At 42.1% G+C, this 12,392-nt stretch overlaps 1 protein-coding gene across 6 annotated transcripts in view; it reads left to right on the top strand.

Annotated features, from left to right (window-relative positions):
* The window catches only part of LOC108704157 (actin-binding LIM protein 2-like), a 115,548-nt gene that overhangs the window by 36,902 nt on the left and 66,254 nt on the right, over nt 1–12,392 (top strand). For all 6 annotated transcript variants that reach the window (XM_041579384.1, XM_041579386.1, XM_041579387.1 and 3 more), the window contains exon 2: nt 8,781–8,924. In XM_041579384.1, the coding sequence (XP_041435318.1) occupies nt 8,781–8,924 (144 nt within the window). The remainder of the gene's footprint in view (nt 1–8,780; nt 8,925–12,392) is intronic.

A 12,392-nucleotide genomic window follows, 5' to 3' on the forward strand; every position in this document is an offset into this window, starting at 1 on the left:
TTTTGCAGCCACACCTTCTAACTACAATGCTGTTTTACAAAATTTGGCAGGTTATGAAAGTTTGAACACATTTCTGTTGGTTTTATGTTTTATTACAGTTTTACTAATGATGGTGAATTGCCCTTTAAGCTGTCTAACTTCTTCCATGGGAGAAAACTGTTACACATGTATCTTAAGTATCTATTCTGCCCAGAGCCAATTAAGGTAGAAAGATTTTATCTGGGTTTGGCTGTTCATTGCAGAGAAATAGGGACTTTCCAGTACAAACGCAAGACTGCGGGTTGAGCTGTCAAAAGAGGGACCGTCCCGCTCAAAACGGGACATTTGGGAGGTATGACTTGGGGGTGCCAAAAGTTAGGCACCCCCAAGTGATTGTATATAGTTAACTGAAACCCCAGGCCAGTGCTCCTATCAGCAGAAAACTTTACAGGCCCGGGGTTATTCCAGGGAGCACCAGGGATCGATTGGCTTCCAGCTTATTCTTTCCTGGCTCGGGTGTGCATGCGCAATAGAGCGAAAAGCCGAACTTTAGCGAAGAAGTTGTTCTACTGCGCATGCATCTGCCCTGGGAAATTTGAAGAAAGAAGCCATTCAATCCATGGTGCTCACTGGAAGAACCTCCGGACCGGTGCAGTTTCCTCCTAATAGGAGCACTGGCCCAGGGTGTGAAGTAATTATATATAATCACTTGGCACCCCAAATTAATAGGCCTTTCCTTCTCCTTTAATATTTATTCTCAGATCTTTCCTGTGCTCTCTGGAACGTCTGCTCTGTTTGCAACAAACTCACCGCTATTCATGATCATTTCATCACTAACTCCTTCAACATACAGTATTTGCAATTACTAAAACCTGATTCACCTACTGCCCTGACCTATGGGGCTCACACCTCACTCATACTCACTTTCTCCCACGGTCTGTCTGACTTTTTCTGAACCTTTCTGCTTTCAAAAGATCTCTTAAAACACACTTATTTAGAGAAGCCTACCCTCATTCTGAAATATGTTGGCGCTCTAAAATACATGTTGTTATTTTTATTATTATTATTAATAATAATAATAATAATAATTGCTGGGTAGTAAGTGTGAGTAAGCTATTCCTCCTCCCTTTTACAGTATTTTATGATCCCATAAAATTAGGAAGGGTATATAATTTTGAGGTAGAAAGGCAAAAAAGGACCGCACATGCTCACCGCTCTCCCCTCAGGTCAGATGCTCCGTCAAACAGTGTCCCCACTGTAAACACGACAAAAACTCGAAAGGCAGACGGCACTTCTGAAAATAGGGTTTATTGGAATTCCTGCTGGAAAAACCTAACGCGTTTCGGGAGTTATCCCTTTAGTCATAGGTTAGCTAACCTATGACTAAGGGATAACTCCCGAAACGCGTTAGGTTTTTCCAGCAGGAATTCCAATAAACCCTATTTTCAGAAGTGCCGTCTGCCTTTCGAGTTTTTGTTATATAATTTTGAGGAGCAGTATATAATACTTCCTAGATGTCAGATTCTAAAATGTTCTTTACATATGGGTAACAAAGGTGTGGGAGTTATATGCTTACAAATGCTTTGTCCCCCAAAGAGATGACAGATTTACAGGCCCCTTAGCATTCTGCGTGGTGTTGGCTGAGTTACACTGCAGCTATTTCTGTTGCAGACTGAGCGACTCCTTGCCTGCTCTATTCTCATGTCGGCTCTTATTCCGTTCCGTCTTTTCAATCAGGGCCACTCGGGGTTCTTCTCTTTGTTTTCCAGTACCTTCTATTCTTCTGGAGAGGAAGCTCTCTCTATTAAAGCTATTCAGTAGGTTCCTTGTTTAAATCATCCTGCTTTTTAAAGATGGTAAGGGCTCAGATATCAGAAAGTATTCATAATGCTCTCCGACTATTCCTGCGGCTGCTTTCTCTGAATTATTAATCCGGTCACAATCTCATGTATTGCTGGAATAGCAAAGAAGACATTGATATGTGCTGAAAGAATACTTATGGGGGAATATTTCCTGCTGAGATGTAATGTGCAGTATTGTTCCTACAGGGCAACTAAATCTGATTTAATTTTGGCATTTAGAAGGGGAAAGAAATAAAATAGGAGTTCTCAAAGGTCACTTGTTGCAGATGTTTTGTGTAACAGCCACCTCCCTAGTGCCATTGGGTGTGTCCTAATATGAAAGAATATGATGGAATGTCTCTAAAAGGTTTGTCCCCTTTATATTAAGTTCCTCATGGAAAATATGGCATGTAGGACCTATCTTTCAGCTCAGTGTTTCTCCAAGGTAGATAAGTTTGAATGCTTAGTGAAGCTCCACTGATGATGCAGGTCATGTTTGGGAGCAGTAGTAATGTTGCGATCAGTTGACTTCCTTAGTATTTGTAAAAATCAGTTTTGCGGTCTAATTCATTCTCTTTAAGATTTCTCCAAAGGAAGGGAGAGGATGTAGGTCCTATGCATGGAGTTTAAGGTTCAGTGGAGCGTGAATTGGATCAGTTTAGGGCTAAATCCCAAAATAAGCTCAGTAAAACAGGTTAGCCACTCTTAAATGGCATGTAAAGTCTAAAATAGAATAAGGCTAGAAATGCTGTATTTTGTATACTAAACATAAACATGAACTTACTGCACCACAAGCCTAATCAAACAAATAATTTATGCTTTCAAAGTTGGCTACAGGGGGTCACCATCTTGTAACTATGTTATAAATCTTTGCAAGACTAAAGGTGGCCATACACGGGCCGATAAAAGCTGCCGACAGACCGTGTCGGCAGCTTATTGGCCCATGTATGGGGCCCCTTGACGGGCTTCACCGATCGGATGGGACAGAAAATCCCGTCGGATCGCGGCCGCATCTATTCGTTGATGCGGTCCTGCGATCCGACCGCCCGTTAAGGCCTCGTTAGAATCCGATCGTTGGGCCCTAGGGCCCACGATCGGATCAGCCCGATATTGCCCACCTCAAGGTGGGCATATCGGAGGGAGATCCGCTTGTTTGGCGACATTTCCAAATGAGCGGATCTCTCAGTGTATGGGCACCTTAAGACTGTGCACATGCTCAGTGTAGTCTGGGCTGCTTAGGGATCGTCATAAACAAAGCTGCTTGAGTTCTGCATGGCTGGGAAGTAAGGCGGGGGCTCCCCCTGCTGTTCATAAGTATGATTGTTTCCCTGCTCAGCAGTTAGGGACCGTCTGACAATTCCTATCCACAGCAGTAAATGAAGGGAGAATTTCACTGCATACAGTCAGGTTTCTTATAAAAACGGTACATATTTTTTAATAAAAGTATATTGGAGATAGGTTTCTTTTTCATTAAAGAAAGTAAAAATGGGATTTTATTTTTTTGCCTTTACATGCCATTTAAGTAGATCAGCAGCCTATCCTCCACCAAGGAGAGATAATTGGGTTAGTTCCATGGTGATATCCACCAACCTAAAATTTTAGAACTGGTCCCTAGTAATTCCCTTAAGCAGGCCTAGATTTATGGGGAAACCACAATAGGCTCAGTCCTAAGGTGGCACAATTTTAGGGTCCTGTCTACCAGCATCATCGCGTGTGACTGGGAGGGAGATTTAAACAGCTTTCAAAATCATTTGCTGGCCCAGTGCAAACACTGGCGATAGGAATGATGTCGGTAGTATGTCCAAATGAAGAGTGTATGGCGGGGAAGAGTGGAATGGGGTTGTGCTCTGGCTGGCTCATTATGTGAGTGGAGATGACATTGGCATCTAAGGTTGCATTCTTTGGAAATCCAGTAACAGGGGAGCCCTGTACTCTACATTTGCCATTGACAGCTTTTTGGAGGGTTCATGACTATAGTGCACATTGCTTACAAGCATGCAGTGGTTTACATCTATGACATTGCACTAAGTTGATGGGCATATAAGTGGACATGTAAAAGATCCGCCGCACAACTGTAGTTTCAGACCCAGCACTGGTGGTGCTGGCTATCCGCTGACCTGGCTTGGTCCCAAAGCATCTGAATACACGGAGCCCACACACTCACATTGTGCCCAACTGCATAATTTGTGTAAGTGTATTCACACATGTAAATGGACAGCCTTGCCCATAATTACCCAGGTGCACCTACAGTAGTGGCTGCTGCTGGAGGGGCAATTACGCTGGGCACAAAGTTACATTGTGGAAAAAGATAAGGTTAATTTGCCCCCCGTTAGAAAATGTGGCTCTTGAACCTTCATGTGGAACAGTGCAATGAGAATTCAGTGTTTCATGTTTATACTCCCCCTTCCCGTAGCTGAGGAGATAAGTGGGACGATGATACATGAGAAATATATTCTGAGTGGAGCAAAACACTGAACAATGCTGGCAATCAGTAAGAAACTTCTGTATCCATGGCAAGACGAGATTCCTTTTTTGGCTCAGTTGTGTACAGGATGATAACGGGATTAAATATCACCCTCCATGAGTCACTGGGGATGAATCCAAGTTACCAAGGCACATGCAGCTGTAGCAGTGTCACAAAATAAATAAGCCAGAAGCAAATTGCTTATTCACATACCTACAACTGACTGAGTGGCACCAGCAGTAAATTAATCCCACGTAGGCTAGGAATGGCATGTGTATGTGGCTCCATCCCAGAGCTTGTTTATACATAAGTCTCTGTTACTAAACATCAAGTATAAATAAGCAACTGCCTTCCCTGCTGCACGAGGAACTAGAGGAGACAAAAAGGGGTCCAGTACCCCATAGGGATCAATTGCAAAAACGTATTGAGAAATTGGGGGAAAATGTTAGTTTATTGGCACCCAGTGAACTTGGCTTTAATTGATCTTAAAGGAAAGATATACCCCAAAAATGCATATTTAAAGGGTTCATGTATTTTACCAGTTAGACAGGATCCAGGGAGAAAGGCTGCTGACACAAATCTGACTCTTGTGTTGGAGAGCCCAACTAGTCCCGGTTTTAATCTACGCTCTTTTGGGGCCCCAGAACTTTCTGCTGCAGTTCTAGCTGGGATCCTACTAACTTCAGAGACTAGACTGGAAATAAGCAGTAGAAGAGGAGAAGGAAGTGATGGAGCAGAAGGAGACACAAAACCCTAAAGAAAGATGGTGCCTATGGCCTCAGAATGCGGTGAACACCTGCAGTGATGTCACCGCTAATGTACAATTGCATGTCATAGTCTACTGGAGTCAGGCCCGGATTTGCGGCAAGGCCGCATAGGCCCGTGCCTAGGGCGGCAAAAAAATAGGGATGGCATGCCGCCCACCCGCATTATGGGGACGTGTGCGTCCCCATTCAATTACAGCAGCTGCGCCGGCGTTTTTTTGCCAGCGCGCTGGGAAGGGGAGGTGTAGGTGGGTGCTAGGACCGTGCGGCCGCCTGGTCGGACCGCGCGGCCTAGGGGCGGCCATCAATGAAATCTGGCGCTGACTGGAGTGCGTCCGCAGAGGACCCAGAATGCACCCACCGGGTAGAGAGAGCACACAGTTTGTTCACCTTCCAAACACTTTTTTTTTTCAGTTGAGTTGTTTTCAGATTGTTCATCAGAAATAAAGACTTTTTTCAATTGCTTTGCATTTTTTATTTTTTACAGTTTTTTCAAAAATTTATGTTTAAAATTTTGTTAAAATTAATTAAAGTTGAATGTTTGTGTCTCTGGTGTCTCAGTGACCCAGGAGCAGATTCTGAACTGTTATAATTTGCTACATTTAGTTTGAACAATTGGTTGATACATTTGTCAGCCATATCTTTGGAATATTGTATCAATTCTAACAGCTGCCTAAAATTTAATTAAACTCTGGGATTCTGCTCAGCAGGGACAAAGATCAATCAAATAAATGTATCCATTTAAAACAGTTAAAGGGGTGGTTCACCTTTAGGTTAACTTTTAGTATGTTATAGAATGGCCACTTCTAAGCAATTTTCCAATTGGTCTTCATTATTTATTTTTTTATAGTTTATGAATTATTTGACTTCTTCTGACTCTTTCCAGCTTTCAAAAGGGGGTCACTGACCCCATCTAAAAACAAATGCTATGTAAAGCTACAAATTTATTGTTATTGCTACGTTTTATTACTCATCTTTCTATTCTGACCCTCCCATATTAATATTCCCTATTCTCATTCAAATCAATGCATGGTTGCTCGGGTAATTTGGACCCTAGCAACCAGATTACTGACATTGCAAACTGAAATGCTGCTGAATAAAAAGCTAAATTAAAATTAAAATTGCAAATAGTCTGAAAATATCACTCTCTACATCATACTAAAAGTTAACGCAAAGGTGAAGAATCCCTTTAAAGAGGTTGTTCACCTTCCAGCACTTTTTTCAGTTCAGTTGGTTTCAGATAGGAAGAAATAAAGACTTTTCCCAATCACTTTAGATTTCTGACCATTTTTCTAATATTGAAGTGTAAAGTGTCATTTTTCACCTTCTAAAGCAGCTCAGGTGGGGGGTTGCCTTGAGCCGTTTTATGATATTCACTGTGCTGCCTCAAAGATCACCTTACCAGAAATACTGCAGCTCTTAACGGTGACAGGAAGTGTTGGAGCAAAAGACAGAACTCTGTCTGTTAATTGGCTCATGTGACCTAACCTGTTTGTTTTTTTTTTTTTTGGTTTGTTTGTGTGCACCGTGAATCCTAGGATCCCAATGGGCTGCCCCTATTCCTTAAATGGCAATTTTCTAGCACTACCTGTACTACAAAAGTATATTATGAAAATGGTTTATTTAGATGAAGCAGGGTTTTACATATGAGCTGTTTAATGCAATATACAGTATTTATATAGAGACCTACATTCTTTGGGGTATAGTTTTCCTTTAAGAGTAAAATTGAGGTGTGTGGCACACTAGGAGTGGGATAATGATTGGCCACAGGACTGGATCGCCCCCGTGGTGCTCAGACTGAGATCAGTAGCAGATACTTAAAGTGCCCCGTGTGCCATTGCCCAGTGGTCTGCACCAAGGTGGCATCAGAGGAGTGAATAACAAATTCAGACGAAGATCAGATAAAAGAAACATATTACAGCACGGTTTAATTTTTAACAGAAGAAATGAAAAAAAAAAGGTTCCCTGACATGTGCGTGGGAGTGCAAATTAGGATCGCTTAACTAGTATTCTCCAGAATAAGTCAATGTGTGTGAGTCACACGGAGGAGGGAGGCATTGTCACAACACACCTGCGCTCTGCATCCTACTCACTAATTACACCGCTGCATAAAATGAATGTATGGAAGAGCTCCAGGGAAGGGGCTGGGGGGAGGACGGGGGTGTATTTGCCTACTATCTGATAATAACATTGTGGAGGGCACTGTTCATGCATTGTCTCTGCTTGTGCTCATACAGTGTTGGCAAGGAGGAGTAGTGTAACTACAGGCTTACATCAGCGGAAACGGCCCACTGGGATTTGCTGCTGAAATTTTCTTCAACCTAATTCCTCTTTGTACTCAGGCCTGGATTTGTGGAAAGGCCACCAAGACCCGGGCCTAGGGCGGCAGGATTTTAGGGGGTGATATGCTGCCCAACCACACCCACATTGGTTCAGAAACACTGGGAATGTGCTGGAGATACAATCATTTTTTTAATTTCCCGTGCACCAATCCCTTTCAAGGGGAGCGACTAACAGCAGTGGGCCTAGGGGCACCCAATATATATATCCGGCCCTGTTTGTACTTACTGTAATGGTTACAAGAAATAATTTCCTGACGTGAAGTCATTATCACCGTAATCACTGGGGATGCACCGAATCCACTATTTGGGATTTGGCCGAATCCTTCGTTGAAGATTTGGCCGATAACTGGGCCGAACCAGTGGAAAGGAAGATGGGGAAAAAATGTTTTACTTCCTTGTTTTGTGACGAAATGTCATGTGACTTCCCTTCCCAACTCTAATTTGCATATGCAAATTTGGATTTGGGTTCGGCCAAGCACAAGGATTCGGCCAAATCCCAATTCTACTGCAAAAGGCTGAATCCCGAACTGAATCCTCGATTCGGTGCATTCCTACTAAAGACACAGGTTATTTACTTAAAAACTTAAAATTAAGGAGCATAAAATCAAAGGTTTTGCCACAGCAATTCATGTATATGCAATATATGATTACAGTAGTAATGTGACTGTAGCCATGATCCCTTCAACCCCACCCCTGTTTACCTTCCTCCATTCTTTGCCCCACCTTTCCTCTCCAACTCTCGCTTGTTGCTGCCCCCCTGCAGGAGGGCCCTTAAAGCGAGGTTCTTACATAATAGCAGAAGTGCACCTGTAGGGCTGAATTGTTCTTTTGGATGTATATGCCTTAGCTACATAGTGCTGTTGTCATATAGTACACCACAAATGAAACTGACCATACAGGGACACATCTGCTTGATTGGCGAGGTCCAGGGGTGTAACTATAGAGAAAACAGACCCTGCGGCTGCAGGGGAGCCCAGGAGATATAGGGGCCCCAATTCATAAGCAATTTCAATAAATATTGGTAATACAGGTAAACCGCTAGACATTTTTTGGGGCCTGAAAGATAATTTGCTGTGGGGCTCAGTAATATCTAGTAACGCCACTGGTGAGGTCACCAATTTGGTTGTTTTGATGGATTTTTCCACCCTCACACCAGCAACTCATGTATCAATATCATCCTGTATATTCAGTATCTGGTGACGGGTTGTTCACAGATGTAGTTCAGATATCACAGGAATGAACATATAAAATATCTTATTTTGAACCAACATATCGCCATTTGCACATTTATCAGCTTGTCTTCTCAAAGGCCTTCGGTGATGCTGGGGCCACAGGGCAAATATTTTGTAATGCTGTCCTTGCTAAACTATTGCTTTTCTCTCCATATCAGTATCCCAGCACCAAGCTGTTCAGAGCCCACTGAATAAGCCCTCGGGAAATGCCATCCTCTGCCACAACTGTGGGAATCCCTGTAAGGGAGAGGTGCTGCGGGTGCAAAGCAAATATTTCCATATTAAATGCTTCGTGTGTAAAGGTAAGAACCTAATCATAAGCTGCAACTGGTAAGGTACTGTCCACTCCATGGGGCAAATTCACTAAGCGCCGAAGCGCCGAACGCTAGTGTCAATTCGCTAGCATTGGGCATTTTCGTTACTTCGCAAATTCACTAACGAACGCTGGCGTAGATTCGCTAGTGTTACTTCGCACCCTTACGCCTGGAGAATTTTCGCTATGGACTTAACTACGCAAATTCACTAACGCGCGCAGTGTACTGAACGCTACCTTTTACGCTAGACTTCCTTCGCCACCTCAGACCAGGCGAAGCGCAATAGAGTAGATAGGGATTGCTTCAAAAAAAGTCAAAATTTTTTCTAAGTCCCAAAAAAACGCTGGCGTGTTTTCTACATTATGGGTGATAGGCTGAAAAAGATCGAAAAATTTTTTAGGGCTCCCCTCCTTCCCCCCTACATTTCCTGACTCATGGCAACTTACCTATACAGTGGGCACATGTGTAGGGCAAAATAAAATTTTTATTTGATGTTTTGAAGGTTTTCTAGGCATTTGTAGTGCTGATACGTATTCCTCCACTGAAATTTGAAATTAACCTTCGCTAGCGAAACTTCGCTTCACTTAGCGAATCAACGCTAGCGCAACTTCGCAACCTTACGCTACCCCTGTGCGCAACTTCGGATTTTAGTGAATTTGTGGAGCGCTGGCGAAACTACGCCTGGCGAAGTGCGGCGAAGTGCGGCGAAGCGCGGCGAAGTTGCGCCTGGCGCAACTACGAATCTTAGTGAATTTGCCCCCTTGTATTTCCAAATGCACATATCAGGCTAGACTGGTTAATTTGTATTAGAACATTTATAAATGATTTCCTTTTTCTCTGTAATAATAAAACAGTAACTTGTACTTGATCCCAACTAAGATATAATTAATCCTTATTGGAGGCACAACCAGCCTATTGGGTTTATTTAATGTTTACAGGATTTTCTAGTAGACTTAAAGGGGTTGTTCACCTTTGATATAACTTTTAGTATGATGTAGAGAGTGATAATCAAAGACAATTTGCTATTGGTTTTCATTTATTATTTGTGGTTTTTGAGTTATTTAGCTTTTGATTCAGCAGCTCTCCAGTTTCAGCAAACTGGTGGCTAGGGTCCAAATTACCCTAGCAACCATGCACTGGTTTGATTTAGAGCCTGGTATATGAATAAGAGTGGACCTGAATAGAATAATGAGTAATAAAAAGTTATATCAAAGGTTGTTATATGAATAATAGTGGACCTGAATAGAAAAATGAGTAATAAAAAGTAGCAATAACAATACTTGTGTAGCCTTACGGAGCATTTGTTTTTAGAAGGAGTCAGTGACCCCCATTTGAAAGCTGGAAAGAGTCAGAAGAAAAAGGCAAATAATTAAAAAAAAACTATAAAAAATAAATAATGGAAACAGATTTAAAGGTTACTTAGAATAGGCCATTCTATAACATACTAAAAGTTGATTTAAAGGTGAACCACCCCTTTAAGGTATGAAGATCCAAATTACAGAAAGATCCATTATCTGGAAACCCCCAGGTCCCGAGCATTCTGGATAACAGGTCCCATAACTCTACAGTGAATATAGGATATTGCAATACACTGGCAATGAACAACCATTGTCCATCCAGATGCTTTTTAATTAGTTATCCCAGCCTTATGTTGACTGCCCTAGAGGGAAGAAGAATAAACGCACGGCTTTACCCTAATTTCTTCTTCTTTATTATAATGACATGGCTGGATGAAAATGAGTGTAGATCCTCTGCACGGATATCTGTATTTTTGAATGCATCTTCTGTGCAGCTTCTTTTTTCTTTTAACTGACTACCAAAATGTAAATGGTGACTATGTAAGATAAGCAGCAACACTGGGAAGTTTAATGTTCCTGTAATAAACCAGTGATCCCCAACATGTTGCTCCCCAACCTCTTGCTTGTTGTTCTCAGTGGGCACAAAGCAGGTGCATATTATTAAATGAAGCAGTGATAGTGTCCATGAGCCATAACTGAGCAACCTGCTCCACATTCCTGCCGGTCTTACAGCTGCACAATGGAAACTTCTTGTACTGAAGCGAGAGCTAAATTAATGCTCCAAAACAGGATCCATCTGCAAATAGAGCCTGACCTTTCCTACAGTGCTGTCTTTGTCCCCGCTAGATAATTCTGTTTTGGTCACTGTTCTGTAATAGAAAACAAAAATCACAAATTGTTTCCACTCCACTTCCTGTTCTGTTTATTTCCTTTGGGTAATGATACTTCCTGCTTTTCAGCTCTCTAACTCTGAGTTAGTCAGTGACTTGAAGGGGGGCCACATGGGACATAATTGTTCAGTGATTTTGCAATTGATCCTCAGCATTCAGCTCAGATTCAAAAGCAACAGTTATGACCCATGTGGCTCCCCCTCAAGTCTCTGATTGGTTACTCATTGGTAACCAATCAGTGGAAAGCAAGAGAGCTGCAAAGCAGGAAGTAGTGTTCTGGCTATTATGTTAGACATCCAGTCACTCCAGCCTTTATACATTACATTTTTGGCTAACTAACTATATTAAAAACATTTTTTATTTTGCACAGCCTATCTATTTACCCAGTTTTTATTTTCACACTGAACAATTCCTTTAACAAGGTTCAATTTCAGAGCTGTGTGAGCCATGCAGGAATGCTACTGCTACAAACGCCATCTGCCAGTAAGGCACCATGAGAAATAATGGGATTCCATACATATTAATGGTCAGGGCTCCCAACCTCTCTGCCTCAAGGAATAAGCCATCAATATGACAGGCCAAAATGCTTAGCGAAACCACTTATATGGACCATGTCCATTGTACTCCATCCCAGAACTGTAGTTAGTTAATATTAACAGGCTGTCCAGGGCAGCAACTAAGAAGCACTCAGCCCAAATTAGGGATGCATCGAATCCAGGATTCGGCCTTTTTCAGCAGGATTCGGATTTGGCCGAATCCTTCTGTCCGGCCGAACCGAATCCTGATTTGCATATGCAAATTAGGGGCGGAGAGGGAAAATCACGTGACTTTTTGGTCACAAAACAAGGAAGTAAAAAATGTTTTTCCCTTCCCACCCCTAATTTGCATATGCAAATTGGGATTCAGTTCGTTATTTGGCCGAATCCAATATAGTGGATTCGGTGCATCCCTAGCCCAAATCCAAAGCATTGCTACACTATCACATCTCAGCTATACAGGTATACAGTTAGTGGTGTTTGTAAGTGCCTGGTGCCTTCTGCTATAGTTCCTAACTCTACTCTGCTCCCTTTTTTGTGTTCTTTGACTTTGCCTTTTATTTGCTTACAGTCACATTGTACAGGTATGGGATCCGTTATCTGGAAACCCATTATCCAGAAAGCCCCAAATTACAGAAAGCCTGTCTAATAATAATAATAATCCAATTTTATTTTAATAATTTTTCTTTTCCTCTGTAATAATAAAACAGTAACTTGTACTTGATCCCAACT

The sequence above is a fragment of the Xenopus laevis genome, chromosome 1S, assembly GCF_017654675.1.
Source record: "Xenopus laevis strain J_2021 chromosome 1S, Xenopus_laevis_v10.1, whole genome shotgun sequence".
Taxonomy (NCBI): domain Eukaryota; kingdom Metazoa; phylum Chordata; class Amphibia; order Anura; family Pipidae; genus Xenopus; species Xenopus laevis.